At 41.4% G+C, this 24,430-nt stretch overlaps 1 protein-coding gene across 2 annotated transcripts; it reads right to left on the bottom strand.

Annotated features, from left to right (window-relative positions):
- Positions 1-186: 186 nt before the first annotated feature.
- Positions 187-24,159, bottom strand: porb (P450 (cytochrome) oxidoreductase b). 2 transcript variants are annotated; one of them, XM_005933138.2, is made up of 16 exons: positions 24,025-24,159; positions 20,003-20,187; positions 9,171-9,219; positions 8,473-8,601; positions 8,072-8,224; positions 7,178-7,302; positions 6,926-7,015; positions 6,581-6,679; positions 6,262-6,378; positions 6,004-6,122; positions 5,357-5,538; positions 4,075-4,224; positions 3,675-3,942; positions 3,271-3,416; positions 2,501-2,586; positions 187-1,697 (listed from the first exon to the last, which is right to left on the bottom strand). In XM_005933138.2, exons 2-16 carry the CDS (start codon positions 20,176-20,178, stop codon positions 1,553-1,555), a joined length of 2,034 nt encoding a protein of 677 aa, XP_005933200.1. In that variant the 5' UTR covers positions 20,179-20,187; positions 24,025-24,159; the 3' UTR covers positions 187-1,552. The 2 variants fall into 2 exon arrangements, with proteins under 2 accessions (XP_005933200.1, XP_005933201.1); XM_005933139.3 differs by lacking the exons at positions 20,003-20,187; positions 24,025-24,159 and adding an exon at positions 14,640-15,856.
- Between the last annotated feature and the right edge of the window lie 271 nt (positions 24,160-24,430).

Here is a 24,430-nt window from a genome sequence, read left to right as displayed (position 1 = left end):
GGATGATAGAATTCTTATTTTGGGATATGAGATTTTGGTCATATCGCACAGCCCTACCTGAATTTGGTTTAAACAGAGTGAATCACACCTGCTAAAAGGTGTGCAAGGCGCCTCAGGAATCCTTACATACCTCTAATGAACCCCCCTGAAAAAAAAAAGAGAGAAAGAAAAACAAAACTCCAAAAATTATTCAGACTTTTTATTAATTAAAAAAAGCAAGCCTCCATATAATCAAATGATTACATTGTAAAGAGGAATGATAAAAGTGACAGCACTGGGTAAAGTGTCTCAGATGAACTTTTCTTTCTATCAAAATATAAGCAAGAAAGAAGGAATAAACATACAATGAAGTATCCCGACTTTACTGCCAACTCCATACATAAGGCATCACAAAAAAAGAAAAAAGGCACTGCACTTCCACTGCCTGACTGACCTCAAACTCCCCCACACCTCCGTGACGAGCTCTGACGGACTGAAACGGGAGAACACGCTTAATGTTCGGATACGTCTGGCCACCTTCTGCGTGCAGCGGCGCAGGTGTGGTCAGACAAAAAGGGGGAGAGGCGCAGAAGAGTATAAGAAAGTCAAACAGAGGTGGTTATCGTGTTAGAGTTGCCAATGCCACCCAATGAACCCACAATCCTCTGCTTTTAGGTGAATATCGCAGAAAACAACAGTCCCATGGGAGGCAGGCTCTAACATACAAAATGCTTTAAAATATCACTGGTTAAAAATATTTATTTTCTCTATGTAAAAGAAAAGAAAAGCACATAATCTCATGGTTTTTAATATATGATCGTCTCCTTTTTTTCAGTGCCTCTCGAAATGTTACCATTCTTCTTTCAAATGAACAGCAACGTCTGCATAAAAGGCTAACCCCCTTGTCAAAACACAAAGGTAAACACACAATTGTACCTGGGATGCCAGTTTGTTACACCAAATAAAAACTTTAAAAACATTTTAGATATTTATTGTTGCTAGGAAACGGCTACTGAATCAGCTCAGAGAGAAAAGTCAGCGTCCATTCATGTCTCAGCCTACTCCGAGTGTTTGCACTGCAACACACACACGCGCACACACCTGCTGTGGTGTGACACCTTAAATCTGAGGCTAATAAAAACAAAAACAAAATAAAACATTTAAGCAAAATCAAATGACACTCTTGTGCATCTAATACTCATGATTTAAGAATTTAGAGCGGGTGGGATTCTACACCAATTCGTTCATTTATAAATGGGAGGCTCTTTACACTCCCCGGAAAGCACAGGGCTGAAACAATTAGGATCGTGTGAGGATCTCAAAAAACACAAGCTGTCTTTCCACAAACAAAAGTAAGGAGGTGGCTCTATTGGTTTAGTAAGATCTACTGAGGTAGAGTTTGCCTCATTTTCTTCAGTTAGCTGTCGCTGTCAAGGTGAACCAGGTTGAGTACGAACACAAGGTTTAAAATTGATTCATTTGTTTCTTTAAGTCAGTCTAGGCCAAGGCAGACGATAAAAAACGTTAAAACTACTACTGTATGTGCACAAAGTGAGGCCAGGCTTGAGGCTCTTTAACTCCAGACATCCTGTGAGTAGCGTCCCTTGGTCATCAGTTTCTTCACGTAATCTACGGCCTGGGTGCGCGTCATGCCTCCCACCTGCTCCGCAATCTCGTAGAAAGCCGTCTGCACGTCTTTAGCCATGTTTCTTGCATCTCTATAACAGGAAAGAAATGACAGTGAGCAATGCATATAAGACAAATAAGACAGAAGTTCTTTACTGTACTTTCACAACTATTTCACTAGGAGGCGCCACATTGCTAAAGAGAATCCAGGCTTGCATCACTTCCATGTAGTGCAGAATTCCTGACTGGCTCCACAGTGTGAAAGTTCACCTAACGAGCTAACATAGTGTTTGTTAACAGTCTGAATGGCCCAGGGGAAAAAGCTGAAGGTTTGGGACCTGATTGACCTGAAGGCAGCAGGTCAATCAGGTGGTGGGCGGGGTGCAGGGGTCACCTGTGATGGCCCTAGTTTTTCTGAAACAGGAGGATTTGGTGATGGCCACCAGAGTTGGCTGAGGGCAGGTTTAATTACCCTCTGCGCAGCCTTTCTGTTCTCAGTAGTGGCCCCTGCGTACCAAACACCCAAGCAGTAGGACCCACGCTCTCCACTGAGGAGCAGTAGAAGGTCAGCTTATTCTCTGGACACTGAGGAAGTGCAACTGCTGCTGGGGCTTTTTAACCAGGGACTTGGTGTTGTGGATCCAGGTGAGATCAGCAGAGATGTGGGTGCCCAGAAACCTAAAGGTGGACACAGATTCCACCTGTCGCTTCGGTTTTAAGGACGTTCAGCATTAGGTTATTTTCTGAGCACCAGCAAGACAGTTCTCCACCGCCGCCCTCTACGCCATCTCATGTCCATCAGAGATGAGCCCAACCACAGTGGCATCTTCTGCATACTTTAATATCACACTCTCTCTCTCTCACACACACGTAACAACTGAAATCTGGTAATTACCCGCAGATGTAGATATGAGCGTTGTCCGTGTGAATCAACTTCCAGACATGCTCCTTATTTTTGGTCAGCAGATGCTGCACGTACACCTTCATTTTGAAAAAAACAGAAAAACAATGTTTATATGTGTGTGTCAAAAACCTGCACAGAAAACAGTGTATTTATCTACAAACAGCTAAACAACCAGACAGAACTGAATGTAAACAATTTTCTTGGTAATCTGGGCTGATCCGAGTAAGATTGTGCTGTGATGAGTTTAATCGGGAAGGTACTCAAGTCTAGAATCCTGTTTGTATACGTTTGTAAATTGGATATGGCGAAAGGGACATTACACTGGAAGAGAGGAAGCGTTCACAAAAATCATTATTGTACTGTATCAATGTGTAACGCTTCTTTCTGTGTCCTGTTATAGTTTTATGTTCTCTCCATGAAAGTAAGTGACATCTGTATATTTAGAAGCAGCTAGCATTATGTTAATGTGTTGAGGATGTTGGCTTGTGTGTAATGGAGCCATTGTGCTCGCCGATCTGATGCCATGTCACGTGTCGCGTGGGTACACTAGGGTACTGAGACTGATGCTAACGGGGATCCCGATTAAACTGATAAATCAAATGTTTTTCTGCTATCTTAATTTTTCATTTTACCAAAGAAGCAGTTCACATCAACTACTAACAGACAATCCAGGTACATTTCCCGACTTTGATGTAACAAGACATTGTCAACAGAGGAAATCTGATATAATGCACCACTCCGAGTCTCGTAGGCAGCTGTACCTTATGGTCCTGGTCTCTGGAGAAGGCAACATTCAGCTTTGTTAAGACTCCGTTCTTCTCTGAGCCTTCGAGCTCCTCCTGGTAGATGTAGTCCTCGTTCTTATGTCTGCAGCCGAAATACAGCACGGTCTCTCCAACCTCTTTTCCTATAATCAGATGACAGCCACAGAGCAAAGCAAATGTTAATTAAAAATGTTCCTCTTCCTAGCTCACTGCGTGCGTATGAGGCATTTAGGGGACATCCGTACATAGATACTGACAGAAAGTAACCTTGGATACACTCTCCAGGTTTGCACTAGTGATAGATGATAGCGCAACATGCTAATATAGATAGAAATTCCTTACTATAACTAGTTCATTCATCAGTTTCTTGTCAAGGTTAGACAACATTAGTCCGTAAATACCTTGCTGTTTGAGCCAGCCTCTCTCCTGGATGAAGCCCATAAAAGGAGCAATTCCAGTCCCAGGGCCGACCATGATCACCGGGTTGGTGGATTTGAACGGCAGGCGGAACTGAGACTTGCGGATGTACATGGGGACGGTGGACTTGTGCCCATTGTCCGTGACCAGTTTGTTTTTCAGCCAATTGGTCGCAACTCCCTTGTTGGTGCGGCCAGTCTTGGTCTCGTACTCGACCACGACGGCGCAGATGTGGATGCTGTTGGGATGAACCTGCATAAAAGAGAAGAGTTAATAACAGCTCGCTCCTAAAAATCAGACGGCTTATTCAATTCCTTAATAAACGTTAAAACAGAAGTATATGACTTTAACTCCTTCTACTGACTGCAGAGAAAATGGATTTACTTTTGAAGAGGAGGCGATGGAGTAATAGCGAGCCTGGAGACGGGGCAACAGCTCGCACAAGTGGTCGACAGGAGGCCTCAGTGACGGCATATCCTCCAGTATGGCGAGGATGTTTCTGCTGGCATCCAACACCCAGCTCTGGTAGAGGGCCTGCAAATAAGCAGAGAACAATTCATATGAGCTTTGTGATCCAGCTTCTGTTACATTAACTTGATAACAGCTACTCTAACACCACCACTAGACCTGGGGGGAATTTTGCCATGTGACAATCAGCATGAGAACGCATTCTTAGCTCGTGACAAACTCAGACACTAAAAACGCGGACTGAACACTGCTGTCTGTGAGAAGACGTTGGGGAGGGCTTAATCATGAAAATGAGATGGCCAAGGAAGATTGAGACACTTTCACAAGTGAAAATATAACTTCGTTTGAACCAGACGACTTGCAAATCATTACCACCCAAGAAGTTATTATACAAACAGCCTTATATACCTCTCTCTGTCAGTGTCTTTGAACTGCTTTGTTCCGTTTTGACGTTTTTATGCAGAATTCAATAAAATTTGAATTATTTAAAACAAAACAAGAGTGGGGTCAAATTGGCCATCACATGCAATACGTTTCCTCGAGTTACGCTGACAGACTCTTTCAGACTGAAGGCAATCTGTCTGCATTTATAAATTAGGCAGCAATCATTTGCAAACCTTCGATAATCTGAGAGTGACTGCAGTCACACCAATGCAGGAAAAAAAACAAACTACGCTATTGTCCAAGTGGCTACAACTGCTCGAGTCTTTTGTACTTCTCTGTTAAGTGCTTTAAGTCCCGTAAAACTGTGGTGGTCCACAACCTTTCAGTACGAGGACTCTGACACAGCAGACACGGAAAACAAAAGGCACTGCTCACCCCACGCCCCGTTAACCAACCGCGCTTGTCATATAGCGTGCTGGAGAATGTCCATGTATACCGTCTCCCAAGATCCGTGGACTGCTGCTGAATATTTAACTCTGGACGGTCAGGTCCAAGCTCTTTAATTCTTTTCTTCGACCGACCAGGCTTCAATTAAAACTCAGCCTCAGACCCTCATGACTGAAAAACCTTTGGTCTGTCCCTGGACTCCCGCTTGTCTGGCGTCCGCACAAGGAAGTTGATAAATAATTATATCTGCAAGAACTTAACGCAACGATCTTTGATTACAAAATGGATTCTGGGAGGCACGTGCAGGCAACCACACATGCTGTATGCCGCCACTGCCCCGAACCACCAACTACCACCCATTACTGACCTTGCCCTCGGGTGAGGAGGAGGCCATCTTGCGCATATTCTCCTGGTCTTTGGGATCAGAGGCGTACTGCGCCAGCTCGTAGAGGACGTTGGTGCGAGGAGGGTGAGTGATGTCCAGGTAGTGAGTGAGGGCCGTGCGGTAGGTGGTAGGGCAGGGGAACGGATGCTTCTTGTTGGACTCCTCTGAAACACAAAACAGCAAGGACACTACTCTGAAAACACTTTAATGGTCAACAGCTAACAGAAAAAGATTTAAAATGTATCTGGGCATCTTCAGTGGATTTATGGGTTCATCTTTCTACCACACTAGTGGTAAAATAGCTTTAAAGTGTGGTTATAGGCCAGTTTTTGTTGTATTAATAAACTGCACGTGGTCTGAATGAGCAAGTTTCACATTTGTAGCCTTATTACTCAACTTTCAGTGATAACGAGCAGTCTTATTCACCACAACTGACCTTTATAACAACAGCTAACTTAAGTATTTATACTACCGCTAAATTACTGCCATTACATAATATAACAGTACTCTGTCACTCAGACATTAAGTGAGCTGATACAGCAAGTTTGAATATCAAGGGTAGATTTCACTAGACTGTGGGAGGGACGAGCTGGTAAGGTCAAGGTGCTTTGGGTCTGTCAATGCCATACCATCAAGGTTATTAAGCGAGATAACCACATCAAGGTCAACCCCAAGTATCTGTCCCAGCTTGTTCACCAGCGCAGAGTCGTTTGTGGGAAAAACTGCAACGTGGTCTCCAGACTCGTATCTGAAATGAGAATGAGGAAAAAAAATATTCAGACTTTGAGCTGAATTCATAAAGCTGAAAATACATCAGGGCTGTGCACATCGTTGCATGAAATCAGGGAGATAAAGGTTTACTAAGCAATTATCCCATCCAGCCTCACCTGATCTTGGAGCCTGTGATGTCCAACTCCAAATGCATCAGATGTCTGTCACCAGCTTTATTTAGTTTGCGGTTGACAGTCACTGGAGCCAGGAAGGGGTTTTTGGAGTCAAAAGGCCTATGAATAAAAGAGCAGCACTTAAGTATTAAAAAGATTTATTTCTAAGAGAGTAAAAAGTTTAGGGTTGGGGTTTTTTAACCACTAGAGGGCAGAAAGGGTCACTTGTACGCAGTCTGGAGTTTGTCATAAATGCAGGTGAAATGCTAGCAGTGAATGATCGGTCTCCATTGCAGTGATTAGTTTCTGCTACGATACTCACGGCTTCTGGACCTCAAAGCTCTTCAGGCGGCCGATCTCTCCAGTGTACACTTTGTTCATGTTGATGTCAGTGTGCTCCTTCAGCTCGTACTGCCGAATGCTGAGAGACAAAAACTACAGTTTGCAAGCTGTGCACACGCGGAGACATAACAATTCAATATGGAGTGAATCACAGCAAGTCATCCTGTGTTTTGTCTTTGTAGTTTCTTTTTAGAGCAGGACAAAAAACAGCAGGCAGGACGAGAGAAAGGTAAAAATGTCTCAAGGCAACTGTTGCACAATTGCAAAATCAAAAGTCTGAAATAATGAAATGATGATGCATGGCACAAACTGTCCCTGAACTCACCTTGATTCATCTCCTGAGGCTTCCACTCCAAAGTGCTCGCAGACAGCCGGCCAGAACTGCTCTCTCCATGAAACAAAGTCCTCTTCCAAACTAAGAGCCGAAAAAAAGCATTATTATTTTAAAAAGGTTGATAAAGTCTTCAAATGTGCATCTTAAATGGTCTAATCTATCTCAACCCCCAATAAGTGCTGCACCACCCAAAAATGTGGAGCTCACTTCTTTTTAGGCACGGAGGCTCCATCAGTCACTTACTTGCCATCGTCATCTCCCATACCAAGATCAAAGATGCGTGTTGCTCCCAGCTGCTCCAGCCTTTTGTCCACATACTTCCCCATTGCATTGTAGTGTTCATACGTCTTGTTGCCCAAACCAAAAACCTGAAAACAGACCGGGACACAATGAAGAGTGGCCAGTACCCGGCTTTGGTTCAGTGCCACAAAAATAACACGCTCGAAATAATCCCGTGCAACTGTGAGATCACTGCAGATGTCCGACCGGTTTTCTACTGATGAAAACCAAAACACAGGAATGTGCAAAAGTCTTGAGTCACACCTCACTTCTTCGTATTTTGCAAAGAAAATGGGAAACAAGTGCAGGAAGTGATCATCAAAAGTCATGACTTCCAGATACTGTTCATCTACTGTGGATAGTTTTTAGGCATGCCACTTCCTATTTTGTCCTCCACTTGACCTGCTCCCTCAAATTGCACACATGGCAAAATATACACAACAGTGAAAACAAGAAGTTCGTTACAAAAAAAAAGTTTTTCAAACTTTTCACTCAAATGAGGACATCGAGTCCCAACAATAACACAATGTCACACATGAACAGCGTGACGCAAATCCAGGCTGTGTAGCTGGCGACTCAAATTCCAAGTATCATCATCGTCGTCATCATCTCCACTTATTATTCTTTACTTTACAAAGGTCAGTTTATAACCTGACTCTGCTTTCCATCTTGACAGTGTAGCACGACTGGTAGGAAGTAACAGTCCAACATACGACAAACTTCACTGATCTTGCCCAGCGTCCATTTCACTCTCTGCGTTGCACTTTTTAAAACTTTACTTTCAACAAAGAAGTTCTCCTGAAGTCGCTTTTAATTTGACAGAATTTACACGCGCCAAAGTTGAGCATAAAAACTCACAGTGTAGTTTAATCCGGAGAGATCCTCATCATCGTTTTCCTGCAGCCAGTCATAAAAGTCTTGTGCATTATCAGTTGGGTCTCCTTCTCCGTAGGTGGCCATGCAAAAAATGGCGAGTGAGTTTGTAATCTCAGACAGACGGGACAGTTCCCCCTGCAACGAGAGAGAATCGGAGACGCTGAAGTTTAAAATGGATGCAAACACTGATTCTCAATAAGCAGACATTACATCCAACTGTGACTGGAACAACTGATGTGATGAGGTGTGTACATGTTTTATTTATCTAGGAAAGAGAAGGTTCACTACAAATCGTTAAAATCAAACATTTCATGTTTGAACAATGCAGAATAACTGCATTTATCCTCACTGTGCTGTGCATTTCATTCACTGGCAATACTTACCATGCTATACTCCTCTGGATCAGCAACCATTCCCTTCATGCCGTAACGCTGAGCGTCTTTGGACAGCCTGTTAGCAAATTCCTCTGCTGTACCCGTCTGAGACCCGTAGAACACAATGATGTTCTTTCCCTGCACACAAAGATATGTACTCATCATTTACATTACATAATGTAAATGCATTACATCACGAAGTATGTAATCTATTTAAATCTACATAAAATGCATCCTTAGACCTGCGTTTGAACTATAGGACTTCTGCATGAACATCCCCATGTGTAAATTTGTGCCATAAAATAAACTGCCACCTTCAGGACTGCTGAGACAAAAACGGGGGCAAAGTTAAACCTCAGTGGGGGCCAAAGATCCTTCCTGCCACCACGGTGGTATCTGAACTATTCTCTTCAAAAACCACATCAACTAAACCCCAGCCTTTGCTCAGCTCTGGCTACAAAACAGTTCCACAAAAGTCTAAACATTGTTTGGAAATCAAGAGCTTAATGTGGTCACATCAGCGGGGATACCATTACAGTTATTGTATGCTTCATCCACTACGCAAGAAGGCAACAAAACTACTCTGCAGGGCCCATAAAGATAATTATTAGCTGGTGAATAACCACAACATTAACTCTGCAAGTCTGGAGCTCACGCGTCTATACAGTGTTATTTTAAAATATATCTGATAAAGTAGCATTACTTACGGTTTTCTTCATTTTCTCAATGAAACTGGTCTCTCTTGTGGTGGGTGTCCTGGAAGAGATAATGAAATATTACAATTACAAATAAGCAGAGACGACAATCCTTTTACAAAGGTTGAAGACCATTTAGCAGTAACAACCATTGCAAAGAAGCTGATGGAGGAATTACAGGAAGTTTTCTGTCCTCCAAATGGCTGACAGCTGGAGAGGTCAAAGTACTTTTTGTTTTTTTAAGCCTTAGTTAAATCATCAGCTGCACACGTACTCTAAACCTGAACTGAATCAACATTCACGAGCATGACCTCATACATCTAATAGGTGGGTACAAAGATTTGTGTAGCAGCCAGAAGCTTTGGATGTTTGGGACATGAGTGCAAAACCTGCTGGAGACAGGACATTCATACAGTTAGTGGCCCCTTTGTTAGGTACACCTTGCCAGTAGCTAGACCTGTTTTTGACTTCAGAACAGCATCAATTCTTAATGACATGGTTTAAAAAAAACAAAACAAAACTGGAAACTTGCGCACAAGTGAACTCACTGTTATGTTCAAGAAACAGAAGAGCAGCTGAACAGGTGTACCTAATAAAGTGGCAGATGAATGTAGGTTTGCACATTGAAAGATTTCCGATGTGCCGTGTTCTGCCTTAACCCTTGGATGCACAACCTACCAGTACCTACACTCTTCCACGAGTCAAAAATGACCCCAAATAGAAACAATGCATTTTGCTATAAACTCGGTTGTTATTCTTCAAAATCTTTAAAACGAAGAGTTGTGATATTTTCATATTTGAGGTATTCCTCATAAAACATGATTGTGACATGAAGCCCTTTGCATTTTTATTTACTTTTTCATTAATTTTAAGAAATTGCAGTTTTTGTATCACTTTTGTATGCTTGCTCGGCATATACTGCAGAAGCTGGGTCTTCTCTCTGAAAGGCACAAGTTGTTCAGCCACTGTAACACAATCACCGAGCATGAATTTCTGCCTGCAGTTGACCAAGAACAGGTGTAGCAGAAAGCTGCCATGTGGTTTGTTTTCAGTCCATAGGCTCTGGTCCTCTTGTCATCAAAGTGCAAGAAACTGCAAATATCTTTAAATCTTTGAATTGACATAGTGGCCTTGTACAATGGGTTATGCAGAGGACTCCCAAAAAGCACACCGACTGGTACATCCCAGTTCGTCTCATTTCCTGCAAGGATGGTCAATCAAATGAAGGCCAGGAGCTTATGTTTGATTACATTTTTCCGCTCTTTTCCCCTGTCTGTGGCTACTCTTCGTGCCTCCATGTTTGTGCATGTCAGAACCTCTTCTATTATGTTATCAGACATGAACATCTTCCATGCATCTATTGGGGAGACAGTACTAGACCCAGGTGCAAGCCCTGGCCGACTAATTCAGAATATTGTGGCTAGAGCAGTAAGAGGGGCTCATTCTGTTAGACTAAATATTCATTTCCTCATCAGAGGACTCCTCTGTATCTGACTGGCCTTGTTCAGTGGGGGGGACAATAGTCAGGGTCCTCTATATCTGAGATGTCAGATTCTGAGTCAGTGCCTCCGATGGGCTCTTCATCCCATCCGTCCTGGATCATTTGTAGGCCAAGGTCCACAGCTGGCCTCATAGCAGCCATGTTACTTTAAATATTAAATAAATAAAAAAAATCAGAAAGGACAATGTTTGAAATGCACAGGAAACTATAAACAGGGCTGCACATAAATGGTCCGCAGGTGCACATTTGCTGTCAAAATAAAAGACGCGCACCAGATAAGAAGTTGGGACGCTCGTTTGTGTACATTAGATGTTCTGGAGGAGGACAGACATTTGTTCAGAACTCTTAAAGATGTCAAAAAAGCAAGCTCCGTAAGCAATTACTTTGGTGTTCCTCCACCACAAAAGAGGCAAGTATTCTCTGAATTTCCGGGAATACTTTTATTTTGACAGCGAATGCGCACCTGCGGACCACTTATGTGCAGCCCTGACTATAAATCGTGTATGTTACTGTGTAAAAATTAATCCCTGATCCATCAGAAGTGTAAGTGGGACAGTCAGAGTTGCTAAGAATGAAAATGCTTGGGGTCATTTTTGACCCCACTTGTGGAAGAGTGGGGTAGTGATACAAAAACTGCATTTTTTTATAAATTAATGAAAAAATAAATAAAATGCAAATGGCCTCATGTTACAAACATATTTTATGAGGAATACCTGGAATATGAATAAATTACAACTTTGCATTTTAAAGATTTTGAAGAAAAACAACCCATGGGGTCATTTTTGACCCCACGTGTGCATCTAAGGGTTAAAGGATGACTCTCGGAAGAGGATTGGTCCAGCATGATACACAAACACACGAAAACGAATCTGTAAGTATGCTGCCCTGCCCAGAGTCAAAAATAACATCAACGCAACACAAAAACAGGCGGAGAAAAAACAAAACAAAACTAAAAATATAGGATCCCACATGCTAAGGAGAATTTGGTTTATCATCACAAATGAGTCAAACATAATGTATTAAAATGACTTATTACAGCAACAGAATTTGAATTTAGTTTGAATTTAATTGTATTTGCATCGCATATTTAACAACAACAACAACAACAACAACAACAACAACAAGTGCCTCGAAGTGCTTTCTATTGTAAGACTCTACAATAATGCAAAGAAAACAGAAAACCCCAACAATCACATGACCCCCTTTGAGATTTGGCAACCGTGGGAAGGAAAAACCCCCCTTTAAGAAAAGCCTCTGGGAGGCGCGGCCGGCATCTAGATTGAGCTCGTCACTGAGCAAATATTACCTACGGAAATAGGGAACGATTATACACTTAGAGCCTACAGGTGGATACTGGGGTAGTGGAGGTGTTGGTAAAACACCCAACAACGCAGGGTGGCAGAACCACTTAAATACTTTGAGGAGAATTAAGTGTGTATGACACTCAGTGCAGCGTCACTTCACTCGATTACTTAAAGGCTTCTCATTTCTGTTTCATACTGACTATTTTTAAAGATGGGGATTTTTGTTTTACTTAAGGACACATTTTTTAGCTTAGTAATGCATTTACTGTAAGCTGACACAGTTTAAAAAGAAATGTTTCGCAAGTCTTCACCAGTCTCAGTTGATGCAATCCTTACATCAGTGAGAAGGCAATTACACAAGCATTGCTCAGACCAATCATCTGTAGACCCACAGATGCATTCATTACACAGTGCTCAATATATAATGTGTTACAGCAGATGATTTAAACTCTGGGTTCATATTGACCAAGTCAGTCACTAATGGACTGAAACACTTAAAAAACAGCAGCACGCAGCAAAATGAAAGGCAGCACAGCTTCATTCAGCATCAAAGCCCTGAGTGGACATCTGCACTGATAAAGGAATACGCAGGCCACACATGACTACGAGCATAAATACTAATGCAAGATGAACACACTGTTCGATTTCCATGATTCAGAAGGACAAGACCTACAGCAAAGCCATTAACACTGAGCAGCAACATATTGATTTGACAAACTCTATGACGTAAGACAGGTTTCCAAAGTACACTGTACTCCCAACAAAGGGCACAAAAAACCCAATACAACCTCAGTGAACCTAACCCCTGCAGTGTGTGTGGGATTAACGTTGAACGTGTAATTATATATTAAAGGAGAAAAAAAAGTTTTTCCTCTGAACCAAATTGCTGATCAAAATTTAAAAACAAGCCTTTGCACTGAAGCGAAACCCTTCCTGACAGCTTCAGCAGGATCCGTTAGACGTGTTATCAGTTCTGAACCACCCGCCAAAAGGAAGGATTTCTGTGTGAAATTGCAAAACAGCAAGGTTACGGGAGTTCAAAGTCAATGCAGCGCCCGGTTACATTATAATACATCAGATATACACACGCAGCAAAGGCTGTGACTATGAATCAATCTCCCTTGCAGCCTAAAACACAAATAATATCAGATAAAATGAGACGATCAGGATCAATCACCAACTGGTGTGGTGGATTTACTAGCCAGCTGAGGCGTAGCCTCAGAGCCTCGACCATATTTTAAGGATGGCCGTAGACACTCACTGCATCACTTTCAACCTCCTCCTTAATACAATGACGATGACTTGATCCAAAGACCTGCCACCGATTTTCACTCTTCAGTGAACATCTCTCAGATTCGGTGTCAGGTCTTTGCTGGATTTGCTCCATAAGAGATGCTGTACATCTTGTGTAGATAGGTATTGTTTAGACCCACTTACCCAGTACTCTCAGATTTTTAACACAATGCAGAGCACGTGCCAATTTTTAGCTCTTTCGGAATCTGTCAAACTGTTATTGGCATTTTGTGCAGAGTCAACTAAAGAAATGGGAACAAAACTGGTTCTTTGTGAAGATGTCTACCACGTGTTATTATGCTTACAAACAAAAAACATTCCTCTGAAAATGGTCAGAAACAGATACTGGATTGAAAATGACCGAAACCCCCCAAAATCTTGAAAAACCTGGACAACTATCGCCTGAGACGACAACAAAATAAAATGCAAGGAAGTCTGGCTTCTTGAGCCACGGGGCGATTGTGGCTCAAGAGTTGGGAGTTCGCCTTGTAATCGGAAGGTTGCCGGTTCAAGCCCTGGCTTGGACAGTCTCGTTCGTTGTGTCCTTGGGCAAGACACTTCACCCGTTGCCTACTGGTGGTGGTCAGAGGGCCCGGTGGCGCCTGTGTCCGGCAGCCTTGCCTCTGTCAGTGCGCCCCAGGGCAGCTGTGGCTGCAATGTAGCTTGCTATCGCCAGTGTGTGAATGTGTGTGTGAATGGGTGGATGACTGGATGTGTAAAGCGCTTTGGGGTCCTTACGGACTAGTAAAGCGCTATATAAATACAGGCCTTTTTTTTTTTTTTTTACCATTCCTTGTGTCAAAACAAACCTCCAACCTCCTGCTCAGTAATTAGCTGCACAAATAGAAATTAAGATAAAGAACCAATCCAGGAAGTTTTCCCCTGATCTTGATCTTATGACACCACAACCAATGAATGACATGCATTTCCATTCCTTTCTATTTAAATGTGCCAGTAACATGGAAACCGAGCCGTATGCAAAGTTGATATAAAGAACTAAAGCAAACAAGACTGTAAATGTGCAAGTGACCTGTGCGGTAAAGGGAAAACAAGAAACAGAGCAGCCAATAATCAAATTGGACTTGCAGTCAAATAGATATTATCTCCGTCTTACATAACCTCCAGAAACAACGTATAGCTTCTTATAGCACTCGCTTTAACGTCTTGAAACAGACAGCCAAGCTTTGTGTGCAGAGATTTAACTGAAAACAAGCTACTACTCAGTGCTTACAAATTACTTCCAAATGTGGTCGGTGCTATCAGCTTAATCAGCAGGCAGCCAGTGGCAAATGTTACAAAAAATGTTACATCATCCTTCAAGTAAGCAGTATTAAAAACACACTGCATCATGCTTTGAAGCAGTAAATCAAACATGTCACTGACCTCTCAGCAGCATCTCTCCTGTCCTCTGGCAGGGAGAAGACGCAGCCCATGGCATGCAGCCCTGTAGCTCACCACTGCCACTAGCACTGCTGGCTAGGTAACACCGGGAGCCGCCACGCTCGAAAAAAATAAAAAATAAATAAAAAAATCAAAAGGGCAGGACGGTCCAGAGGTGTGAGATGGAAAAGTAACACCAGCCCAAAAAGTCAGAGAGATATTTACAGGTTTGTAGAGCGGCCCGACTTCCCCTTAGACGCTTCAAACACAATCTGAACTCAGCTTCTTCCTGTACTGCTCTGTGAAACCAGCAGCTCTACACAACTCCACAGACACACACATGCACGAGCACAGCAGCTTACAAGCCTTTAGAGTGTCTGGCAACCGCTGAGAACACAATGGTGGGAAACTGACTTTCCCATAAAATCCAGCCGAGCTGCAGACCCACACGTTTGACTCACACACAAACACACTGAAGCGATCTCGGGCTGAAAATGCCTTCCTGCTCATCCCCGCCCCTTTTCCTCTCCAGCCTCAGAGGTGTTAGGAGCAAAAAAGTCCAATCTGAGAATTTGGCTGGTTATCAGAGCAACTCTTCAGTGGACCACTAAAGGAGAAAAGAGGAGGGGGGGCAATGAATGGTATGTTTTTCCCCTGAAGTATCCCCTACCCCCACCTAACAGGAGGAGAGAGGAAGGGGGGGGGATGTCATTTCCATGGCAACCTCATTTATCATAAAAGGATTTCATTTGTGACATGGCCCTCCAATGGTGGAACAAGCTCAGAGCGCACCCACACACAAACACGCACCCACGACGAGGGGAGGGTAAGAAGCAGCGGTGGGGATGATTTAAAAGAAAGAAAAAAAAAACTAACTGTGGACAAAGAATGGATTGCTTGTCTCCAGCCTCAACTTTCCACCTTTGGAGAGGGCTCACAAAAGGGAACTTGGCACGCCTGCCTAGTTCGTTCTCCAGGGAACTTTCAAAATGGGTTCAGGGCCAAAAACAAAAGCACAGGAAAGAGACAAAACTACGCACCCTTCATAGCAGTTAAGCAATCGCTGCCCCTTTAAGGGGAGGAGAGACCAGCTTTGAGGGTTTTAGGCCCGCCCTCAACAAAAACATGTTCTCCAGGGGTCATTACCTCCTTTCCAACCAAATTCCTGCTTTAACACAAATGGTCAGGATTTCCTTTTGCTTCATTTTCTTATTTTTTTCCCCCCTTCACCAAAAAATAAAGTAAAGAAAAATAAAGCTTATGCCTGGAAGTGGACAAAAAGCATTTAAAAAAAAAAAAAAAAAAAAAAATGTGGCCGGTGCAAGGCAAGTCCAAGCCTCCATTACGCCATCATGGGGGAGAGCAGAGTGAGTAGTCTCTACAGAAAATGAATGAGCCTTCCCCAACAGCTGTGGTCGGATGGAATCACTTCAACTGTGACCCTAACTCAACTGGATGTAACTTGAGAGGAACGCCCACACAGGCTTGTACCTGGAGTGAACAGAGTGGGGAGGGAGGGCTCAGAAGAGAAGCCAGACAGAACGCCTGGGTGAGTTTATGGGAGGACAGAAACTGTGTGAAAGGAGAGGGTGAGAGAAAACAAAGGTCACGAGTAGTGAAACATTTACTAGAGAGTCCTCAGCTGCTCTACAATACATTTTTTCTAGGGGTGGGTTTTTATAATCGATTCATCGATTAAAATCGATTCATTAAAATCCTGAATCGATTTTTTTTAATATAAATTTCTCTCTCTCTATGTGCAGATACCGAGTACACAGCTAATATCAGATTGAAGTATGTGAGGAAGTGGCTGGAAATCATCCTGTGAGAGGAAACATCAGACACCTGAACTACAAACCAGGATAATAGCTTATCCAGACTTAATCCTGGGTTTTCTGTACTAGGAAGGTGGTTCCCTTCTTAGCAGAGTATATCGCTATAGAGCCCTCCTGCTCTGGAATAGATTATGTTGCAGATTAGAGAGCAACAGGTATGAAAATCCCACCTGCAGACCAATCAATTCTCTAGAAAACAGAGTCACTATTCGTAGAAGACCCCTCAGAAGCCTGCGAAGAGAACGTGTCAAGTTTTTCAGCTGCATCTAAGGTTTGTGTTTTTTCTGTTGGCAGCAAACATTTGATCATTTTATTTTACTATAATTATATGATCCTACAACAGGACATCCAAACTGTACTTGCTGACATGTCAAATTTGTATGTAGAGTAAGCCCATTTGATATATTTACTTCCAAGCCCTTAAAAACAGCAGCAAGTCTGCAATTAAGAGAATAAAACTAAAACTGTCAGGTTATGTCCTAAGTTTCAGTTTATAATCATCTGGAAGCACCACGTTCTCACTTATTCTTTTATTTAAAATATCTGTTAGCTCTTTCATGCATGAATTATAACAACCTCAATCAGGATTTTTTTTTTTTAAGCAAAGTTAAAAGATTTTTTTTTTTTACTTTTAAGATGGGACAGTAAGCTTCAACGTTTAAATGTATGCAGTTTAAAGTTTGAGACATCTAATGCGCAGCCGTCACCTTAGAAATCAAAAGCAGCACAGACAACGCACTCTGCCATAAAATAATTAAACAGAATTAAAGTGCTTATTTTATTGCTCTGTACACTAGCAATTCATCTCTTGTTCTTTTTACAACAGTGTTGCAGTTTTTTTATGCTCTTTATAGATTTTTAATCACCATCTAATAACATCTCTGGAGCAGGTGGCGCTCATAGGGATCGTTTTCTGCAGAAAATGAGTCATATGTGAAAAACCCCTTAAAAGTGATTACTTGGTGCAACACCACCCCGGTCATGTGAACGTGTAAAGGTAACCCTGGGTTAACTTAGTGATCTGATAACTGGCTTCGTGTGACTGTTTAGGCTGATTGCCAGTGTTAGGGTAAGTGATTCCAGATAACCGAAAGATAAACTAAATATGCTGAACTCACAACATACTACAGGGTTTCCTAAGCATAAAATAAAATGTAAGAAATAAATACATATAAGAATATAAGTTTGCTAAAATAATCAATAAAAACTGGCCAAGGATGAATACAATCAAAGAATGAAATGTCATGGTCTAAGTCAACTGCACCAGTATTATACCTTAATTGACCAGGCCTTATTTGGATCAAACTGAGAGTCAGTGAATGGATCGTGTATCGACCCATTGTAATTGACAACCAATCAAGCTTTTTGGGTCAGTATCATACCCAATTAAAATATACCTGAAGAGATGTAATAAAAAAACAAATTAAAAAAAGAAGCCCATGTTTAATCTTCATTTTCACTGTGCATTTGTAAATTCATATCAATCTTTAAATGTTTAGAATTAGGTCTAAAAAACAATAAGTTCCTAGATAAAGATTAAAAAAACAAAACAAAAAAGATGGCATATAACACAGATAACTTATGCAATATAGTCCAATACATTTTTTGCCAGGTTAAGGTGATAAGAAGCCGAATTCTGCCAACACAAGACCCATGATTAGTTTAAAGTAGGGCTGGGCCATATTATACCGTTCACGATAATACCGGTATAATGTTAGGCAACGATAGGAAAATGAAATATCGCGATAGAATATGAGTAAAACGCGCATGCGCAGTGCCGTTGTTTTCATACGCACATGGCCGATCGTTGAGTGAAACAGATGAACCAGAATTGGTTTGTAAAAATGGTGCAACTTCAGTGATGTGGAACTGGTTTGGTGTTTGTCCGTCAGATACACAACAAAGCACATTTTTTTGCAGAACATGCAAGCGGCCGTCGTTATTGTCGTATTTGTCGGACTAAGATGCTCTTAAATCTGGGAGTAATCTGGGTCCTAAACTCCGTATGCTTCAGGTCAAACAACACTGCAGCATCACTGAGAGTTAAAAACTGTCTAAATTCTTTCATCTTTAATAAAACGATCAGCATTGCTGCTTTACCAGGTGTAACTATAAAGTTTAACTTCCAGGCATCCATGAAAACAAAAGTTATTACATTTAACGGAGTTAGAAGTTAGCAGGAAGCTAGCGGAAGTTAGCTCGCTAGTTACCTAAGCATGATATTGCATGTTCTGACTGAGAGATTTCTGAAAAAAATCAAACGTACAGCTCTGCTATCACTTCCAACATAAATGAAGACAGGAAACTAAACAGCAGTGACGTTTGTAGGGTTACTGAAGTTGGGCTAGCTGGTATATAATGATGTGCTACGTGATCGCTAGCGACACAGCTATGTTAGCATAACATAAACAGTGAAGCTGGAGGACGAACACTAACACTTTTCCACTTATAAAAGTTAACGTGAAGGTTCCTCATGGTTAGAGACAAATGCAATCGCATGGCAGGATGCTGTAAACGGACCAAACTTCAGTCAGGAGAACAACTGAGATAATCCATCCACAATACGAGGTTAGTCATTAATATACTGCAACAACATGGGAATAGAGCAGCTGCCAGAGAATTCAACATTAATGAATCAATGGTACAGAAGTGGAGGAAGCAAGAAGAATGAGTTTAATAAAGTTTGATTTATCTGACTGCTTTGTTTCGCTTAATGTGCCTTATAATCCCGTGCACCTTATGGTCCGAAAAATACGTACTGCACACTGCAGTTTAATGTTGCAAAGCACCTCTTTTTAACTTCAGTGGATATTATACATGGTTATGCTCAGGATATGTCAGCCCATTTCTACTGGAAATGCCTTTTGGTTAAACTTTCAGCAAGGAATTTGCATTTGCACTGTTACATTTTTATAAAGCTTTAATGTACATAAAAACCAGCTTCTTGTTTAAGTGAAAATAAATGGAAGGTTGTCTTTTTGCGCTAGTAATGTTGTGGAGTTGTATTTTGTCTCGCATCAATTATATCGTCGTTATATCGTTATCGCAAATTTTCAAATATATATCGTGATAAATATTTTTGGCCATATCGCCCTGCTCTAGTTTAAAGACCAAAGGTTTATCCACCAGCACAAATCATCTGTGTGTCCCAGTAAATGTCCTCGTTAATGAGCTCATTCAGCAAACAGCATCAGACCCAGTCCCTGGATACATAAATGCAACTGCAGCTAGAAAGAGCAGCAGCTCTTGATGAGGATCTGCCTACATATGACGCAGCTTGGCTTCTGAAAGAAAACTTTGACTCACGAGTGTCCAGCTGTACAGTTTAAATGTGCATCTACGCGTGAAGATAATTTACAATACAGCACCATTACCTCTACAACAATTTAAAACTGTGACTGAAGATAAAAATAAGCTATTGAGCAGATCTACTAAAGTACCCCGACTACTCCCGTTTATGAGCTTCAACTCGTTAACCTCATGTCATGTGTTCGCGTCCCAGATGGAACCTGAAAGCTGATGGATACTCACGGTGTGTCGAGCTTTTTGAATTCGGGAATGGGCTCAGGCTTCTTACGGGACATGAACCAGTAAACTACAAAGCCGACAATGACGGAGAACAGCAAGAGGTCCATGGTGCTGAAGAGAGATGCCTCTTCATCCACTGCGGGCTCGGTGTGGGTGGTCTCGGGGTCCATGTCTGGCATGTGGGTCCTCTGCGTGAGGAAACACAGAGCACAGCTAAAGTGAGAAAAAAAACAAAAAAACAATACAAAAAACAAATAATTGACTATTTTTTCTGGTCATAAATTTATTTTTTATGTATTTGGGATGGGACATCATTCAGTTACTGTTCAACACACCACAGATTTCACAGATTTAGATCCAAAACAGCCCATTAACTGCAGGCCCATGGTTTACAGTGAACATGTCACTGACATGAAGATGCTGCTATCGATCTGTGAAAGTCACATTTTAAAACAGGCTGCATGTTAAACTCCAAATAAACAAAGCTTATGAAGGCTAATGCACACAGACAACACCCTTGCTAACATATGTAAGCAACCTGCTATGCATTATAGCACACAATGACACCTTGTGTTCACACAATAGTAGACAACTACGATTTGCATTTGGCTCAGGATACTGTGGCACTGTAAACCACCGCCTTCGGTGCATGAGGAATTTCTTGTCGTGCAGCAACAGCACCGGCTCTTTTCATACCGAGGTCGAGAGGACCCAATGCTTTGAGCGTTCAGGTTTCAGTTTGGTTCACAGACCGAAAACAATGACACTAAGCTTCTTTGATCCTCTAAGAAGGCTAATGAACAACTAGCCCTGCAGACATTCACTCAGTGCTACCATGCACACTAAACTACACCAAGTCACTGGTTTATTAAGCAAACTATTTCATAGGTAGCTCAGCCCTATCACAGTGTGTACAGGAGTCACGGTGATAAAAGTCACATGACAGCCCAACATAATAAAAAACATTATCAACCAATTCCTAAAAAGGATTTTTTACAAATCTTTAAAGTATTGTAGTGTGATTGCATCTAATTTAATCTCAGATAAGTTCATGTGAAGTTAGGAAACTTCCAGTGAGATGAAAACATCAATTACATAGATAAATTAATCAAAAACTGATGAAAATTCATCAAAGACTAATGAAGATAAAATGCTCCAAATGATCCACACCCTTTAAAAACACTGGAAAATATAAACAATCCACATATATGGATGTTTTCCAAGATATAAAAATATATAAATCTTTGATTGTTTAAGTAGAACTAGCTAAAGGTCTTATTTTAAATAAACTCTTTCAAACCCTTTTAGTGAACAGGTTATTCAAACAGGTAGCGTTATCAGAAGCCAAATGTCACTGAGACTATACAGAAAAAAAACAAACTCCACAAGCAGTATCCAAGTTAAACACCCCAGAGGCACCCTCCAACAACATAGTGACTTCCTGGGAGGATCAGAGAACTCAACCTGAGAGCAAAACCCACGCCTTCTCTCAACGTCACAGTGAGTTACATAAAGGTCGATTTATCACAAAGAAAACGGTTACCTAAAAAGCTACTTTCAGCAGCGCACTTAGTGACAAAGTGTTGTAACGGCAGGTAGCTACGCATGTTTGGCAACTTTTTTTTACTTTAACTCCAGCTTCCCTTCCTGATGCAAGCCAGAAGAAATTTATGTCTCCTCCCCAGCTTAAACTTAAGCTCTTTCACTTGTTAGGTGTGTAAATCCCTACATAATGGAGCCACATAGAAAACTCATGCCAATTTGCTTCAGGCTAAAGACACGCGAAAACAGTGACAATTCACCAAATATGACTAATAACTCATAAAATCTCTAAACATCCTTGCTCATTTCTACAACTGCTGAGTAAGCGCAATGTGGAAAATGAAGTTACACATTTGGATGAACCTATTCTCATATTTAGTCTAAAAGCTTTACCTTTACTCCCAAAAAGTGACTGCTGCCCACTCCACTCAGTGTGTAAGGGGAAGGGCCACATATGCTGACCCAACCCTCTTACCCTCAAGTTACAACACAAACCGGTGCCAAGCCCTTACCCTGAAACCATGTATTAACCTTCAACCTGGTAAAAAGCCAGACAAAAAGTTATTTTAAAACCAGGGATGTCAAACTAATTTTACATCATGGGCTACATACAGCGACTTCAAATCAGCCGGACCTGTGAAAATCCGCTTTCTGTCAGTGTAAAGAAGTTTAATCCCTCATATAGGAAAAGTTCAACAGTACATATCAGTTTTTCTACGTGATAAAGAAATACTGCTGTAAAAAACAAACAAACAAAAATATCTGTCTCTTTGGGCTCAATTCACAATACATAAATAAAATTAACAGAAAAAGTTCTGTAGCTAATCTCTCAGAATGTTTTATTATCAAACAAGGTTTTTTCTAAATCTCAAGTTTGTAACTGTGGATCTACTGTGAAAAGCAGATAGTAGGAAGGACTGAAAACGGAAAAGTTAAAAAACTGAACCTCCACACAGCAAAATCTCCAGTGTTAAATTAACACTGGAGAGTGTCTATATGGGTCCACACCTCTTAGTGTTAAATACAACACTCTTGAGTGTTAAATTAACACTTTTGACAGTGTTATATGTTTAAAAGTAACCTAGTCAGTTTTGAAGATTAACAATGGCTAACACTGAGCAGTGCTGATTTTCTAACACTGGAAAATAACTCAAAATGTTAGAAATATTCCAGTGTTAGAAAATCAGCACTGCTCAGTGTTAGTCTTTGTTAATCTTCAAAACTGACTAGGTTACTTTTAAACATATAACACTGTCAAAAGTGTTAATTTAACACTCAAGAGTGTTGTATTTAACAATCAGAGGTGTGGACCCATATAGACACTCTCTAGTGTTAATTTAACACTGGAGATTTTGCTGTGCACATTTTGTGTCCTCCTTCACACTAGTGGGCCAGATTGGAGATTTGCGGGGCCGATTTTGGACCCCTGGACCTTTTATTTGACACATCTGTTTTTATAAAAGAATGACGACCTAATCTTGGTATTTATTGTTAGCTTTACTTTCCTGTGACAGAAAGAAGACATCTACAACTCACAAGGAGCCAGTTCAGTTATTGCGTCATCATAGGTGATCTTTTTACACAGTAACTTTCTAATGACCTGCATGTGACTCCTTCAGAGATACCTGTAATGTAGTCATAAAAGAAAACCTTGGGTAAAACTATATGAATAACGCTTTTTATTTTCCTATATCCTCACCCATATCAAACACATGTGCCCTAAAAGATCATTGACTTAGATGATTTATGTGGTTGTTTAAAAGTACAACCACATAAAGTGAGTTGTTAATTTGGGGCAAAAATGTCCAACAACACCAGAAATCTGATAAAAGCGAAGCAGTTCAATGTGGACATCACTACGGTCCAGCTCTTTCACCTAAAATAAATATGCGTTTCAGTCACGAAAGCGTTATCGGCTGTGGGACAGTCCAGATTGACCCACGAGTGTGTGTGTGTGTGTGTGTGTGTGTGTGTGTGTGTGTGTGTGTGTGTGTAGTACCACACGTAATGTCACGCTACACACCGGTTATACTAGTTATGAGTGTCAGTTAGCTCCGTTATAGCAGACTTAATCCCATTTTACACATTACAAATTAATAAATAACGATAGAAATAGTAGCCAGCGGAACCGGGCTCTGACTATGTTCTGGAGAGTGACAAAGGTGGCTGTAAACACATTACAGAAAATACCGGTGAACGCAGACACGCAATAGTTTTATAAATTGCACGTTTAAAGATGATCAGATTCTACTTTAAATTGTTCGTGGCTTAAAGATTATACAAGTTGACCTCAGTTTGCGTAACACTGTAGTCGGCTGTAGTCTACAGCTAATATCTGATGTAAAAGCGTAATATTGGCTCTGTCTTACAGGTTTCTAGTGATGGTGTAAGTCCGATATCGCTTAGGTTTGAGTCTCCGCACACTGCCACAGAGCGCTAGTCGACGTAAACCAAATAAAAGGCAAGTTTTCTCAGCATCTTACCTTAACTGCCTCTCTCCTCTTTGTGCAAGCCTCTCGCACAGCTCTCTTCTTCTTTTCCTGGATTTACGGCAGACTCTTGGCGTGCTCGACGCGGAAGGAAACTTTACGCCATGCAGGATCAAACCAACTCCGTCCTGGAAGCAGGGGGGTGTCAGGGGGTGGGGTTTGAACTGTGAAGGCCAGTTTAGCCTCGTCATGTTATTTTTTTGGAGAAGTTGAGTGTCTGTGTTTTTTGAAGACGTGATTCAGCTTAAAAATGAATGATGTAAAAAAAAAGAAAGAAAGAAAGAAAGAAAGAAAAAGAAAAACCCCCACTTAATTTTATTTATTGTATGGGTGTTTTTTAATTTAGACTCGCCCGTGCATATCTAATCTGGCTCAGTAAATAGCAGGCGAGGTGCAGCAG

Source organism: Haplochromis burtoni, unplaced genomic scaffold (assembly GCF_018398535.1).
Source record: "Haplochromis burtoni strain Fernald_Lab_line unplaced genomic scaffold, NCSU_Asbu1 Contig_160, whole genome shotgun sequence".
NCBI classification, from domain to species: Eukaryota; Metazoa; Chordata; class Actinopteri; order Cichliformes; family Cichlidae; genus Haplochromis; species Haplochromis burtoni.
The sequence above is the reverse complement of the archived record's forward strand: the minus strand, read 5'-3'. Positions and strand labels throughout refer to the sequence as shown.

Coding starts and splice junctions, on each gene's coding strand:
- porb (XM_005933138.2), bottom strand. CDS start 20,178: ATGCCAGACATGGACCCCGAGACCACCCACACCGAGCCCGCAGTGGAT. Junction 9,220..20,002: donor TTCAAAAAGCTCGACACACC/GTGAGTATCCAT, acceptor TATCTCTTCCAG/GACACCCACCACAAGAGAGA. Junction 1,698..2,500: donor GCTCATATCTACATCTGCGG/GTAATTACCAGA, acceptor TTCCTGTTATAG/AGATGCAAGAAACATGGCTA.